At 34.7% G+C, this 16,072-nt stretch overlaps 2 protein-coding genes across 8 annotated transcripts in view; one reads left to right on the top strand and one right to left on the bottom strand.

Moving 5' to 3' along the window:
• DZIP3 (DAZ interacting zinc finger protein 3) overlaps positions 1–4,827 on the bottom strand; it is a 117,839-nt gene extending 113,012 nt beyond the window's left edge. For 2 of the 7 annotated variants that reach the window (XM_032852124.1, XM_032852130.1), the window contains exons 1-2: positions 4,665–4,827; positions 1,652–1,698 (exon numbers count right to left, since the gene is read on the bottom strand). The gene's annotated coding sequence lies outside the window, so the exon portion shown is untranslated. Of the gene's footprint in view, positions 1–1,651; positions 1,699–3,323; positions 3,487–4,407; positions 4,550–4,664 lie in introns of those variants that run through there. The other 5 variants (XM_032852131.1, XM_032852132.1, XM_032852125.1 and 2 more) reach the window with 5 other exon arrangements.
• A 294-nt stretch (positions 4,828–5,121) lies between these two features.
• Positions 5,122–16,072, top strand: part of CIP2A (cellular inhibitor of PP2A) — a 33,245-nt gene continuing 22,294 nt past the window's right edge. The window contains exons 1-7 of the mRNA XM_032852135.1: positions 5,122–5,266; positions 9,163–9,310; positions 11,346–11,458; positions 12,287–12,381; positions 12,891–12,987; positions 13,739–13,861; positions 14,012–14,157. Coding sequence (XP_032708026.1) covers positions 5,159–5,266; positions 9,163–9,310; positions 11,346–11,458; positions 12,287–12,381; positions 12,891–12,987; positions 13,739–13,861; positions 14,012–14,157 — 830 coding nt within the window. The 5' untranslated portion in view covers positions 5,122–5,158. The remainder of the gene's footprint in view (positions 5,267–9,162; positions 9,311–11,345; positions 11,459–12,286; positions 12,382–12,890; positions 12,988–13,738; positions 13,862–14,011; positions 14,158–16,072) is intronic.

The following is a 16,072-nucleotide window of genomic DNA, read 5'->3' as shown; positions in this document are numbered from 1 at the left end:
CTTATGGTTTTCACCACTGAGTCTTAGGTGATTTGCTATGCAGCAAATACTCAACAGTATGCTATACTATCTAAAATTCCAACACTCTATCCTGATTGATACCTCCGATCCCTCTTTTTTTTTCCCTCCAAAGCACTTACTACTACTTTTATATATTTTACTTAATAGGTCTTATTTGTTGTCTATATCTCCCATTAAAATAAAAGGTCTAGTTGGGTAGAAACTTTTGTCTATTTGATTCACTGTTATAACCCCAGCACACAGAAATGTACTTACCACTCAAGCACTCATTAAATGTATGTGGGTGAACCAACAATCAGCCCTGTGTTCACACCTCTGGTATAATTCTCATATTACAACATTTAGTATTCTATACACTCTGCACCTCTGTCAAAAATTTGTATCTTCATTCAATCTGATTTATCTAACAGAACCTAAGCCCTGGTCATGACACAATAAAAATTTCTATTTTACTCTTCAGTACTGAAGACATGTTAAGTTTTTCCAAAAGAAATAAAGGAGCTAGACAGCCCTAATATTGAGTTGTAATATCCTAACCAAGTTATTTTTTAAATCTCTTTAATATTAGTGTTTCTAGAACTACAAATTAAGGAAAATATCTATGCAAATATAAAGGACAGCAATAAAAATGTATGGAGAGAAGGAATTTTAGGCCAAGCTTTAAGATATTGATATTTTGCCCTAAAAAATACCATGTGTTCCTAAAACTAACTTATTTCTCCCAACAGCACTTATTCTGGTTTGTCTAACAGAATCTAGCTCTTTGAATATGAAGGAATATTAGTATTTTTTAAAAATTGTATCCAATTGGTTAAACTAATTTAACTTTTCTTTCTAAGGTGGCTCCATGGCGCAATGGATAGCGCATTGGACTTCTAACTTTTCTTTCTAAATGAAATACAGACGCTCACCTTAGCTATTGTCGTCTTAAAATCTGTGGGCATGAAGTAAATGTTCTTTACAAAATACACATATAGTATGTAAATACTCTAAGTCTAAAACTTTTAAAAACTATAAAAAGAATAAAGGAAGAATCTATATGGATGGAATTAATAAATATAAAAGTAAAATTAATGATTCTGACAAAAAGAAAAACAATAAAAAAATCAGAGATGGTTCTTAAAAAGCTGAATGCAAGAGACAAACCCCTAGAAAGCCCAAATAGGAAAAAATACAGATAACATTACAATGAAAAAGGAAATTTAAAACTACAATGAAGAGATTAAGAGAATTACTAGAATCCTGAAGAACTTTCTATCAAAACATCTATAAATCTAGAGAAATAGTTGCTATGTTAAAATAAAGTTCTATTTCCAAACTTAACACAAGAAAAGGTAGAAAAAGGTTATCAGACCTATAATCATTTTACAAATCCAAGTATTTTCTAAAGATCTAACATTAAATAAGGTATCAAGCTTGATTTTTATAGGTCAGTTGTATACAATCTACAAGGATCAGATGATTCCAATGTGATACTCATTCTATAGCATAGAAAACAGAAAAGCTTCTGATTCATTTTTCAAAAGTAACAAATTCCAAAAGAATTAAAAAAATTAATAAAAAAATTTCAAATATAAAATTCTAAATAACATATTTGCAGCATAGCAAATACAAGGCTTGTTACTATTACCTGTATGACCTTGGGCAAATTATTTCACCTCTCCTTAGCTTTTTCACCTGTAAAAAATGGAGATCGTAATAGTATCTAATGCATGAAGTTGTTATGAAAAGTAATTAGTAAGTATAAAATTCTTAGAATACCACTTGGCATATAATAAATGCTCAATAAGTGAGCATTTAATAAGAACAAAACAGCAACACAATACATTGCATTATCACGTTAAAGTGGAAAATGAGATCTATAACAAATATTTGACAATTTTTTTAAGTAGACATTTTGGAAAATCTTTAAATAAAACAGGTATAAAAGGCAATCTCCTAAACATTTGAAAGTCTATTTACTACAAGCCAATAGCACAAATTATACTAAGTGTTAAAATACTGGTCATTCCCGCTCAATGAATAAGGACTAAGATGTTCAATATCACCATAATTATTCCATTTTTTTGGTGTACATTAATGAAATAAAGACAGCAAATACTGGAAGAGATGAAATTATTATTTGCAGATGATATGCAGCTAGAAAGTCTAAGAAAGTATAAGCAAAACTCTATTAAAATTAATGAGAGATTTTAGTCAGGGTCTGGATAAAAGATGTATCAAAAATCACCTTTTTTTTTTACAGTAGTAGTAAATTAAAATTTTAAAGGAGAAAAAGAGAGCCCAGTCACATTAACAAAAATTATATAATGCCCTGGAAGAAACTTAAGACTATATGATAAATTATATAAAATTTCACTGAACATACACCACAACATGAATACTATTAACTACCTCAGCAATATCTGTATCTTCTCAATCACCCAAACTAGAAATTTGAAATCCCACCCTTCACATCTGAAATAAGAGTCACTAATATATATTTCACCTCATATATATTTTTCAAATTTGTTACCTCTTTGTTATTTCCACTTCAATTACCCTGGTAATCCTTTGCAAAGACTGCAGCAAATTAAACATTCTCCTTACTTCTAACCTTATCCATCTCAAAATCATAGCCCACCCAGATGCAAGAGTAATCAACCTAAAGCACAAACCTAACTAGATCAGGCCCCATTTAAAAACTTGAAATAAAAACAAACAAACAAACAAACAAACAACTAAAAATCACCACTGAATTCAGGATCAAGAACAATAAGGCCTTTAGCCATCCGGACCAAGCTTCATCTCCTCTTCCTCCTTCCCCCTTTTTTGGTGCCTAAAATAAGGCTCTGTGTTTCTCACATTAGGAAATGTATTTCTGCCTAAATACATGGAGGGCTTCTCACAGCTACTATCATTGTACATCCTTCTAAACTTTCAACATCAATTTTTAAAGATTTTTTGAGAAAGACATTATTTTATGTTAAAATGAATATTTTACAGAAGAAAAAACAAAATTTATATAACTGCTTAAGTTAAAATGCAGGATTTTAAGGAAAGATGGCATTTACAACTAGCAGCTTTGACCTTTTCCCTTGGCTCAGAATGAGTATGAAGATGTCGCATTTGCTATTATTAGTGAAAAGTCCAACACTAACCAAACTGCTGTCACTGCATTTGCCAATGAACCAAGATGTAAATAAAACCTGCTGAAAACGTAATCATGCCAGGTAACTACTCTAAATTTCTTTAAGTTGATTAACTCATTTCACCATGGTTTACACTACCTGACATGACTTCATTTTTACTGCTACTCTCACCTTTGCTCTCTACTCCAGTCATAGTGGCAATCCTTGCTTTTCCTGAAAAACTTCATGGTCCCACTTCAGGACCTTTTCCCCTAGACAACATGGCTCTCTCCTTCAATTCCTTGAAGCACTTCCTCAAATACTGTTTTCTCTATCCCAACCTCCCAATTCTCTTCTTCCCAATCATCATTACTCTCAAAAGGAATTCTGCTAGTTTTTCTTTCTCCATCTCATTCTCCTTAAAAATTTACTGTTTTTTTCCCCTACCAGAATGTAATTTCCATAACATAGGATTTTTTATTCACTAAATCTCTAGTGCCTAGACAAGTACCTAGTACACTGTAGGCTCTCAACGATCTACTGGATTATTTATTGACCTTATTAAACAGGTACTAATGGTAGCCCGATTTTATCTAATGAAGAAACTGAAGCAGTGAGAATCTGCCTTATGGTCACATAGTAAAAGGTGGAACTAGTTTGTAAGTACAGTCTGCCTTCACTCTTTAAATAACTGCATGGTGCCTCTAACTTACATGAATTCCATATGTACTACCTATTTAGTACGTTTCTCTAATTAGACAGTTGCTTTCCAGCAGGGGATACTTCATCATCTTTGTTCTCTCATGACTTCTAACCCGTTTTGCAATCAATAACTGTTTACAGAATGAACGAAAGCATAGATATATTAATTACCCAGTTATTTCTACACGTATGTTTCAGCTGGCTAGATTATTCTAAGTTTTCAGATTTAACTAAATTTTTTAATATAAAAAGAAAACCTCCCTTTAGAAATGTAGTGATGTAAAAAAGTATTTTTTCATTGACAAAACATGATTAATGACGAATGATTTAATTAAAAGGACATGGACTCTACTCTTACAATTTTCTCCAAACTGGTTTTTAAAGCTAAATTCACCATTAGCATACATTAAGCAAAACAAAACAAAAAACCTCCAGAACCAGCTACTCAGTTCATTATACACACATGCACAATAATTATCTTATCAAAAACCGCAAACGACAGTGCCATATTCGTAGACACCGAGATTCAGAAAACATTTGATCATGCCAGATAAAAACAGATACCTTCACTTACAAAAACGGACGCTAATGAGAACACCCTCCGCAGCAATACCTGGCCCTGAAGTCACCAGGACCTAGCTTTCTGGAGTAAGTTTGATGACTATCTGAAGGGCATGACTACCTTGACACAGAATCCCGATAGTCATAGGCTTACTCTGAAAAGCAAACATTCCTGGGTAGAAAGGGTGGACACAGGAGAGATTTTAAAAAGAGGACCCTCCCAGGCCGCCTCAAAATCTAGAGCCCAAGAATCTCCTCAGAGCTCCTCACCGTGTCTAGACTAAGGGGAAGCGACCATTTCTCAAGTTCACGCACAAAAGAAAAACCGGCCATCCAGCGTGAAGGCCGAAGAAGCAAACACAAACTGAGAGCTCTGACGAACAAGGACCCCCTTGCGCCTAACCGCCCCTTTGCAAGTTGAGCAGCAATCAGAGTTCTCGCGAGATTTATCGTCTCCGCGCGATCTCGAAGCTGAAACCTCGCGGCTTTATAGCTAAGCGAAGACACGGTGGGTTGTGGGAAGGGGGTTCTGGAAGGACAGCTCCCAACCCCCTTGGTGAACCCAAAGATTTCCTCGACCCTCCTCCCCACTTCTCCCCTTTCTTCATTGAAAGCCGTTCCCCAGGGAGGAAGGGACTTCCGGAGCTCTACCGGAACCGGAAGCATTGGGAGTGAGGGGGTGGAGCTGAAAAATCAAAAAAAAGCGCGGCGAAAGCTGGAGGCCGAAGCGGGCTGGTGGCGGCCCCCAGGAGGGGTTGAGGAGGATGCCAATGGACTCCACTGCCTGCTTGAAGTCCTTGCTCCTGACCATCAGTCAGTATAAAGCCGTTAAGTCGGAGGCGAATGCCACCCAGCTTTTGCGGCACTTGGAGGTGAGAGGCTCTGGGGTGAGGGACTAGACGGGCTTCCATGTAGAAATTCTTAGTTCACGGTGTGGCTGGAGTGTAGCGGCCCCTGCATAGGAGAGGAAGGACTGCTCCTCGCTCCTTCAGGTGTAATTTTGAATTAGTAAGGAAAGCAAGGGTCAGCCTTGAATTCCTACCCATCTTCTTGCTCCGCCCCATGTCCCTCCACGTTCAGCTGACTGCAGCTAGAGTGAAGAGTGACTACTCAAAGTCCTAGGAAGAGGGGAAGGTGTGACAAAAGGGGAATTTAAGCTGTGTTTGGGATTGGTAGAGGAGAAAGTTCGGAGCTGTATGTTTTCCTTCGTTCCATCGCAACAGAGCCCTTACAGAATAGAATACACAGGAATTCTCGGTGGCGGAGGTGATGGGAAGTGACGATTAAACTTGTTTTATTCTTTGTCCCTTAGGCAGTTTACAATATGAACCAGTTGCTTACTGCTTTTCTTATAACTCATGTTGAACTAAAATTTGAAAAAAAAATTTTTTTAACATTTTTGAGTTAAGAAGCAATCTAACCAGTAACCATAATCCCCTTTTTTTTTTTTTTAACCAAAATATATTGCTCACAGGTTTTCTAGCCTAAATTGCTAAATAGCTTTTACTTTTTCTTAGTTCCATTGATTTGTGTCTAGGTCACTTATTCACAGCTTTCTGTGTTCCTCTTTGTTTTTAAGCTTTTAATTTGTCATTTATTACATATTCATGGAATTCCAACAAACAATGACCTCAGTTTAATAAACAATTTAGCGCAATCGAAGCTTATTTTAATTCTCTCACAGCTTCTGTTAACGTAGAATTGAAGATAATTTTACAATATATTCTATTTTGTTGTATTAACAATGATATAGGATATAGGATATAAAGCTAAATTACCAAAGATTAGCAAAATATGTACTACAGAGAGAAGACAATTGCAGCATTAAATATGCCTTCATTTTCTCTGGCTTCACTGATGCTCCTCCTCATGACTTTGGTGCCCACCCTTCCTGACTACATTTTCTTTTTTCATTCATTATTTCACAAATCCCTGCAAACCTAATAATTATGATGCTAGCTGTTAAATGCTCAGGCTTTGCTTCTCAGTTAGAATAGTACAATGTCCTAGGGGGCTCCAGAAGCCACAGAAGGAGCAGTTTTATTTAAGTAGTAGTACAGCATTTTGAATAACAATCTGAAACATTACTTCTCTTTGAGAAAAAATGGGTATGCCTTGAATCTGAGAGCCATGTTATAGTGAATTGAAGGAGACTCAGAGAAATTTGAGGCATAGAGACTGACTTCTTGATACTGCACTCCAGAACTTTTAAGGGGTTTACTGAAAACTTTTCTGCCATTTAGAGAGGTAATGTACATACAGTGCATAATATGCATTAATCTTAAGCGAACAGTTTGAGTTTTTAACATACATGTACAGTACAAGTAGCTACCACCTGTTCCACAGTACAGAATATTTCCAGTCCCCTATAAGGTTTTTTCAGTTGTCCCTTTTCATAACGTTCAGATAAGTGGATTCATAAGATATGTACTTTGGTGTCTGGTTTCTTCAATTCTATAAATCTGTGAAATTTATTCATTTCGCACATGTGGTAGTATTTATTCTTTTTTATTTCTGTGTAGGATTCCACTGTATAAATGTACCGTAGCTTATAGGCTTATAGACATTCTCCTGTTGATGGGCATTTGGGTTTCTAGGTCTGGGTGGAATTTTGAATAAATCTGTTGTAAACATTTTCTTACTTTTTTTGGATATAGGCTCTCATTTATGTACCTTAGGAGTGGGATTGATTATGGTAGGTTGATGTTCAGTTTTAGTCGAAACTGCCAAGCAGTTTTCCACAGGTTACACCATTTTTACTTTCCTATCACCAATACATGAAATTTGCTGTCACTCATTCTCATAGATTCTTGGTGTTTTCAGATTTTTAAATTTTAACCATTTTGGTGGGTGATGTTAATGGTAAATATCTTTGTGCATACTTCATGAGAACAATATCTGAGCATGCAAAGAAATGGTTACCATGTAAAAGGAGAAGATTGATTTTGCTATTATGCTGCACTTCTGCAATATTTTTTCTTTATAGCCCCATGCAGAACCTGAGTTTTGAATTTTTTTATGCTTGGCAGAGCTGAGCTGGTCTCATTCTTAATGGTTTTTTATAGCACTAATGTTACATAATGATTATGAGCACAGATTCAGGAATGATTACTTTCAGTTACGCTGCTGTCTTGGTGTATGCCTCAGTTTACTCATCAGCAAAACAGCACCTAGCATATAGGTATTATGAAGGTGAAAAGAATTAACATATATAGAACAACGCTTAAGTGCTGAAATTTTAGTTATTACTAAAATAAATTCTATTTGCATGGAAACATCCAAGTAAAGAAGAAAATTTTTAAAGCGATTTTTACATTTTACCTTGTAATAAATAAATATTACATAGCAGAGTACTTACATTGTTGAAATAAAGGTCTCTTCCTGAGGGAAATTGTATTTAAAGCAGAAAAATGTCTTAATTGTGGAGGTGTAATTTCATAGGTAGGCAAAAGAGCAATCAGATTATTCCTTACTCCCCAAATATCTACTGTCAATGTGTAATTTCACCACTGGACCTGTTTTTTCTTTTTAGATTTTAATACTAAAATACATGCTCCTTGGGAACAGATACTTTGAAACTCTTTTTCTTTTCTTTTCTTTTTTATTTTTTTTTTTAAGATTTATTTATTTTAGAGAAAGAGAGGGAGAGTGAACATGAAATGAGTGGGCAGCCGAAGAGGGGAGAGAGAGAATCTCACGCAGACTCTAAACTGAGCTCGGAGGCCGAAACAGGGATGGATCCCAGAACCCTGAGATCATGACATGAGCTGAAACCAAGAGTCAGACGCTTAACTCACTGCGCCACCCAGGCACCCCAGATATCAACAAAGCTTTAGAAGAAAAACTGATATCTGGGGGAGGGAATAAAAGAGAGATACAGAAAGGAAAGTTTAGAGGGATATTAAAACATCCTGTTTAAACCTTATCTTTTTAAAAATAGAAGTGTTTGAATTAGATTTTATCCAGTTCTCAGGTAACTAATTGTTTTTCTATCCTTATAGAAAAGATACTTTGTTTTATAGAAAAGTTAGGCTTTTAATAAAATTCAAAAAGCCTTTTGAAAATACCTGGCTGTCAAGGTGCCTGTGTGGCTCAGTCAGTTAAGCATCTGACTCTTGATTTCTGCTCAGGTCATGATCTTAGGTTCCTGAAATAAAATTTGTGTATGCATGACCTGGCTACTTAAAAACTTTTTTTTTTTTTAATTCTGTTTTTGTAATCTCTAACTTCTGGGCTCAGCTACTGTCTTTAGAGGGAGCAAAAAGAGTAACCACATAGTTGGTCCCAAAGCTAAACCTTTGGATTTAGCTACTTTTTACTTTGCATTGCCTCCCTCAAAATAGGTGGAATGCACATACTGAAACTTATTTACTCAATAATTACTCAATAAATATATTGCAATAGAGTGTTGATTTATACCCTATTCCTTCATAAGGTGTTCAGTGTACTAAAGAGGATAAATATTGCTATGTTGTCAAAGTTTGTCAGCTCATAAAGTATAATGTGCTATAAGATAGTGTAATAGACAAACCTAACCTAGTTGGTGAAAGAGGGTCAGGAGGAAACAAATTAAAACTTGGATCTGAATGATAACATTAGCTAGGGAGAAAAGGGATAGGTAATCTTCCAGGCAGAAGGAATGGCATTTGACTTTTCTAAATTGGAAAAAAGCATGGCAGGGGCACCTTGGAAAACAGTTCTTATTTGCTTGGAGAAGGGATGGAAATTGCCAATTCTTAACTAACACATTTTAATTACTGTTTTGTAGGTAATTTCTGGGCAGAAACTCACACGATTGTTTACACCAAATCAGATATTACCAAGTGAATGCTTGAGTTGCCTTGTGGAGCTACTTGAAGACCCAAGCATAAGTGCACCACTGGTCCTAAGTATCATCAGCTTGCTATCTCAACTAGGTAATGTATTTCCTTTCTCTTTCACATTTTTTAGAAGATGTTGAGTTTAATATATTTGTAAAGGGTGTATTGAGTTATAGTATCTTTTGGAGAATGATTCACATTCAAAAGATTTTTTCATTGCTGGATCTTTCAGAACATTTTGCATTGTGGATCCCTTATAAAAAGAATATTGTTCACATCCTTTCTTGAAATTATTGGAACAAAGAATCTAAAGCATAACAAAGGTTCAGGGTTCTACAGAAAAGAATGTGTCTTGGGAAATGCTGGCCTACTTTTGAATTAAAAAAAAAAATACATGCACATAATGCTTGTATTACATCACTCAGAAAAGTCATAGCTAGTGATTTAAAAAAAAAAAAATCCTTTTTTGATAGACTACACCAAACTCAGAGCTAAGGGTAAAAATGCAGGTGTTGCTTTTTCTACTTTTTTCTATCTTTAGTTTTTAAATTTTCATTTCATGGGTACCTTTTTCCTTGATGTGTGCTTGAGAATAGAGGGGAGATAATTCTGTGTATGATAAAATCAATGCATGCTTGTTATAAAAAAAATCCCAATGATCAAGGAATATGAACATAGATCATCATGTCCAGTGGAATGTTCTGTGATGATGGAAATGTTCTATATGTGTATTTTCCATTATAGTAGTCATTAGCCACATAGAACTATTGGGCATTTGTACTATAAGTAGTAGACTAAAGAACTAAATCTTTAATTTTTAATTGATCTAATTGATCTAAATTTAAATAGTCTCTCTGGCTTAGTGTCTAACAAGTTAGCACAGATACAGAGTAAAATAGAACGTCTTTACTCATCACCACCAACTCTTCTTATCATTTCCACTTTAGTAGATAATATTTCTTAATGGTTTGATAGGTGTCTTTCTAGATCTTTTTCAATGCTATAACAAATTATTTTAGATCAAATAAACTAGCATACTTTTTTAAAGATTTTATTTATTTGAGAGAGAGAGAGCGCGCGCATGGTGGGAGGGGGAGTGCAGAAAGAGAGGGAAAAGCAGGCTCTCTACCAAGCAAGGATCCCAACTCCTAGGCTTGATCCCAGGACCCCCAGACTATGACATAAGCCCAAGACAGACACTTAAGCAACTGAGCCACCGAGGTGACCAATTAACAAATAATTTTGGTTGTTTTTTAAAGAAATGGTGTTGCAAAGCATCAGATTTTTTTTTTGCACTCAACATATGTTAGCTATCTTTCCATATTGATGTCTTTTTAATAGCTGCCTTGTACCATATTGTAGAGTACTATAATTTATTCATGTACTCTCTTAATGGTGAGTACTCATGTATGCTCTTTTTCAAGTTTTTGCTATGAGAATCAATATATTTTTATGTATTTTTGCTCAAACATTGGTGTATTTCTGTTGAATTAATTCTCAGACTTTTCAGGTCATTTTTCAGTTCGATGGCCGATACTAGAAAGTTTTATTTTTTAGTTAATAGACTTACTCTTTTTTTTTTTTTTTTTTACACGATTTTATTTATTAGAAAGGGGGGGAGAGGGAACACAAGCCACGGGAGTGAGAGATGGAGAAGGAAGCTTCCCGCTGAGCAGGGAGCCTGATGTGGGGTTCAATCCCAGGACCCTGGGATCATGACCTGAGCTGAAGTCAGACGCTTAAGGACTGAGCCACTCAGGCACCCAATAGACTTATTCTCTAGAGCAGTTTTAAATTACGAAAAAATTGAGATGATTATCTTTAAATTGCGAAACTTTTTCAAATATGTAAAGCAAGTTTTTTCCTTTAAATTAATTTAGTCCACATAGAAAAATCATTTGTTTACTGACAAAAATGGAAAAGCTCATATTCCCTTTCCTTTTCCAGCTCATACTATTTCTGTGATTAAACTTCTGAATTGGAAGGTAATTATAAGTAAAATAGCCGTATCATACTTGGTATTCTTATGCACAGTAAACTTAATATGAAATAAACTTAAAATTATTTATCTTTTATTCATGAAGATCATATAGAAAAATGATATTTGGTGCCATTTTATCTTAATTTACAGCTGTAGACAATGAAACCAGAGACTGTCTTCAGAATACATATAACCTGAATAGCGTACTGGCAGGAGTGGTTTGTCGGAGCAGCACTTGCCATAGTGATTCGGTGTTTTTGCAGGTACACACACCTACACAGTACTCTTCACTTATACTTGTTTTTCTTTCTTTATTTGCGTATCAAAATTGACAGTATGTATTGTAAATTGCTAACTTATGGTGTATATACCGACATAATCCTGCATGAATAGGTCAGTTCTTGCCATTAATAAATTTAAGAGCTGGTTAATCACACATGTACTACTATTTAAAAGTTTCTATAGAAGTGAAGCTTATCTACCTCTACAATTAGTTTTGAAGAAAAGCAAATCTAATCACTTTGACAGACTTAAAAACACAGATGTAAACATTTTGAGATATAAGCTATTCGTTTTAAAATTGCAAATTGAGTTGGCATCTAGTCCCAGTCTGCTGAGGAAACATTCTACAAAAAATTAAAGCTATAGATTTAGTCTCCTTTTGCATAGACTCAAAGGTCTCATACAGATATTTTGTTGAACCTAAAATGCCATCAGTTGCAAGAAAGGAAAACATCACCAATTAATCTGACATGCGGTTTTAAAGATGGCAAAATATGAAAAAAATATATATATGTATATGTTTTAGCGTGTGTATATGTTTAATATGGTTAAGTGAACCAGGTTGATGACAAGATGCTCTGAGATATATTGTATAGAAATGTATGGAATCAGGAGATGAGCCCTAAAATTCTTAGTAGTCTCATTATTTTATGTTTAAAAAACAGAACCATTTTAAGAAATAGAAAAATTCTTGCTCTAAACTCTGCTTCCTAAAAGGGTGACATGCTCAGAATGTACTTAGAAGTCCGTGCTTAAAAGCATACAGTATGTTTTTATACTTATATTCACTAGTATTTTCTTATTCTTAGTGCGTTCAGCTTCTGCAGAGATTAACATACAACGTCAAAATTTTCCATTCTGGTGCCAATATAGATGAATTAGTTACCTTCCTGATAGATCATATGTGAGTATACAACCAAGCAGTAACCAAATAATCTGTTGATTTATTTTTAAAGTAAAACTATAATAATTTGGTTTTTCTTAGGTAATAATTTCCAGCTTTTTAAATTGAGTGGGACTCCAATTCTTTTTTACTCCTTTTAGATGATTTCAGGGATCAAATGGTATTAACCAGCTTTAATTTTCATGACAATAATTTTTGAAATGAATTGATTTGAACAGAAAAAAAACTGTTGCAACTGAAAATTTTATGCTTATGTTTAATCTTGATAGGAGAATATATGAATGAGATAAAACATGGTCATTCTGACAATTATTTCCATATTTCTGTGCTGTTATCGAATAAGATCACTTAGTTTCAGAATATTAAATGAATGGTCAGTATTCAGATCTTGACTGTCTTCACATGTTAATCATTTTTGCATAAAGAAAGGAGTTTAAATTACTATAAAATAGAGTAATTTAGAATGAACTTAATGCTTTTATCTTTTATTATCTTCCTTAAAACAACAGTCAGTCTTCTGAAGATGAGTTAACAATGCCTTGTCTAGGATTACTGGCAAATCTTTGTCGACACAATCTTTCTGTTCAAACATACATAAAGACTTTGGTAAGTTTTGCATATTCGTGGTGGGTTCTATGCTTAAAGAAAATTATGTCCATATTTTTCTTTAAAAAAAATTAACAAGAATTCTCATGTCTCATCCATCTGACTCATCAAACTTAAGGAACAGATTGACACATAATTAACTTGATGTGTTCCAACCTTTGCACATGTTGTATTTAAGATGGTAAGTATTAATAAAAATGTTGAGTACTAGAAGTTTTCCTTCTCTACAGCATCCCATTATTTCTTACGCTGAATAATTCAAGATATGCTAAAGTATTTTGTACTAATAGAAAGGACACACATCGCTGGCAATCTCATTTGCCTCAGATCTTATATATCCACAAAATCAATGGCAACTCCACCAGAAAGATCCATGAATAAATGACTACAACTACTAGCACTTGTAATGAGTGAAGCACACGAGTTAGGTTAGCTGAACCACTGTTAGAAATATGTCAAATCAAGAAAGTTCATTGATTCTCTAAAGTACTTTGTGAACACTTCCCCTGCTGTGCAATATCCAATATTACCTGTTTATTTCAAATTAAACAGTATCTCATTTGTTTATGTATTGGAGGTACTTTGGAGGTGGAAGTTGTCTTGAGCCATACAAGTGTTTGAGTAATATCTTAAATTGATAAGGATGTTTAATAAAAGTTTACCTACTCTGTGCAAGATACACTTTCTAAACCAAAATATAAAACTAATTATTTTTTATTCTAATTTATTTAAACAATTTTTTCTTTCTCAGAATAATGTGAAATCTTTTTATCGAACTCTTATAAGTTTCCTGGCCCATAGTAGTTTAACTGTGGTTGTGTTTGCACTTTCAATATTATCCAGTTTGACATTAAATGAAGAGGTTGGAGAAAAGGTAAATATGATTTATTTTTATTATTTTTGAAAATAGTTTTGAAATTTATATTCTCTGATATTTTTAAAGTTACTGAGACTTTGTTAAGCTTTAGAATGGTGTCAACTTAAATTTTTTTGTATGATATACTTTCCCTAATTTGCTTTTAAGCTGTTCCATGCTCGAAACATTCATCAGACTTTTCAGCTAATATTTAATATACTCATAAACGGTGATGGCACATTAACTAGGAAGTATTCAGTTGATCTATTGATGGATCTCCTTAAGAATCCTAAAATTGCTGATTATCTTACCAGGTATGGCTCTCTGACAAATTTTAAGACTTGCTTTGTTTTGTTTTTCTTTTCAATGAACCAAGATATGTTTGTGATGAATAAAACTGCCTTTTCAGATTTACTAAACTGGGATTCTACTAATGAACAAAGGACTCAATTGAAATGTTTTGATGTGCTTTATTCCCATTCTTTTTCCTTTTCTGGCCTAAAATGTATAAGTATAAGAACATGGGAGAGGGGTGTGTTTCAGTCTTTGTCTTAGATAAATAATGTTGTATCACTCTCTAAAGTGTATACATCTTGATTAATCTTTTCCAGCATCAGATTTAAATCTTGAATATTACAGTTTTTGGAAAGACATTGTTATTATAGGGACATTCATGTCAGTATGTTTGTCTTTTTTGCATAAAAATGAATAGCATTTTCTTCATCACGTGCCTCTCTTCTATCATAAGGTAAAATGAGAACATATGTTTATATGCCCATTCTATCTTAGTGGCATTTCATGTGATCATTTATTTTTTGAGATCAGTTATCAACTGTTTTCCAAAGAGCTCATGGCCATTTAATAGCTTTTATTTTTTAGGGGTAGGGAAGGGGCAGAGGGAGTGGAGAGAGAGAATACTAAGCAATCTGCACACCGAGTGCAGAGCCCAAGAAAGGGCTAGATCTCACAACCCTGAGATCAGGATATGAGCCGAAGTCAAGACTTGGACACTTAACTGACTGAGCCCTCCAGAAACCCGTGGCCTTTTTATATCTTAAGTTAAATTTTCCCAATGCTTCTGCTGCTTTGCGGTCATGGGTTAGGAAATTGTAGAAATTGCTTCAAAGAGTTCAATTAATCATTCACAAATGAGAAGATAATTATGGAGTCCCTGCTGTGGTCAAGTATTGGGGGAGGTGGGAGTGTTAGCAGAGACAGGAATTTGAACACATAGCCCCTAATCTTTGAGGAACATGGAATCCAGAAACTGTACAAAGACATAGTCCTAGATTTTAAAGAACATAGAATCTAAACATTAAAAAAGCAAAAGCTAACCACTAGGACAAGGTTGACCACTACCCATATGGTTAATTGTTTTACAGAGCCAAGAAGCATTCACGTTAGTAATGGATAGTTAGGAAAGAGGCAGGCAGGGACAAGAGGCCCTGCCCTAAGAGGAAAGGATTTTACACCATCCTGGAAAGAGCCTCTCCACAGTTTCCATTGTGATAGGTAGATAACAAAAGTCCTGATTGGGTGACAGGCTCATAGAGGATTAATCAGATTAAAACAGCCTGCCAACAAGCCCATAAAAACCATTAGACTTAAGAAATCTGGTGGCAGCTCTCTTGGGTCCCCTCCCTCTTCCAGAGCTTTGTACTATCACTCAGTACACTTTGCTTTGCTGTCCATAAGTCTTCATCTGGTCTACCTCTTCATTCTTTGAAGCAGCGGGAACCAAGAACTGTGGGCACTAAAGGAAAAGGAATCCTACAACATTGGTGGATAAGAAAACATTCTTCCAGAGTGCCTTTCCTTTACTTGTCCTCCCTTTATCTGTTCTCAGAGTCCTCCCTATATACTCTGTGTAACACCCGTCTGGCCACCAAATAGTGCTTATTTAACAACTTCTAAGTAAACAGGGTATACCTCTGCAGGAGGACCAAAATATAATCTGATTTAGCATTAGTAAGGGATGCTTAATCCCTTCTTCTGTAAATCTCAGTTCCATTATCTGTTTTTTTTTATCTAGCCTGGAACTCCAGAATCACCTCTAGAAAGGAAATGTTAAACAGTGTTATCTTCTTGTTTATTTCCTCTACCATTTAGCAAAATATTCCTAAATCTGTTCCAAAGTCTAATGTAATGTCTGGGTCCCTAATCAAAACCTGAGAAAATCACACTTCATGAATTTGTATTCTACATATTCACTGTCTCTAACTTTATCTG

This window comes from Lontra canadensis, unplaced genomic scaffold (assembly GCF_010015895.1).
Source record: "Lontra canadensis isolate GAN:19392208 unplaced genomic scaffold, GSC_riverotter_1.0 scaffold6, whole genome shotgun sequence".
In the NCBI taxonomy this organism is placed as follows: domain Eukaryota; kingdom Metazoa; phylum Chordata; class Mammalia; order Carnivora; family Mustelidae; genus Lontra; species Lontra canadensis.
The sequence above is the reverse complement of the archived record's forward strand: the minus strand, read 5'-3'. Positions and strand labels throughout refer to the sequence as shown.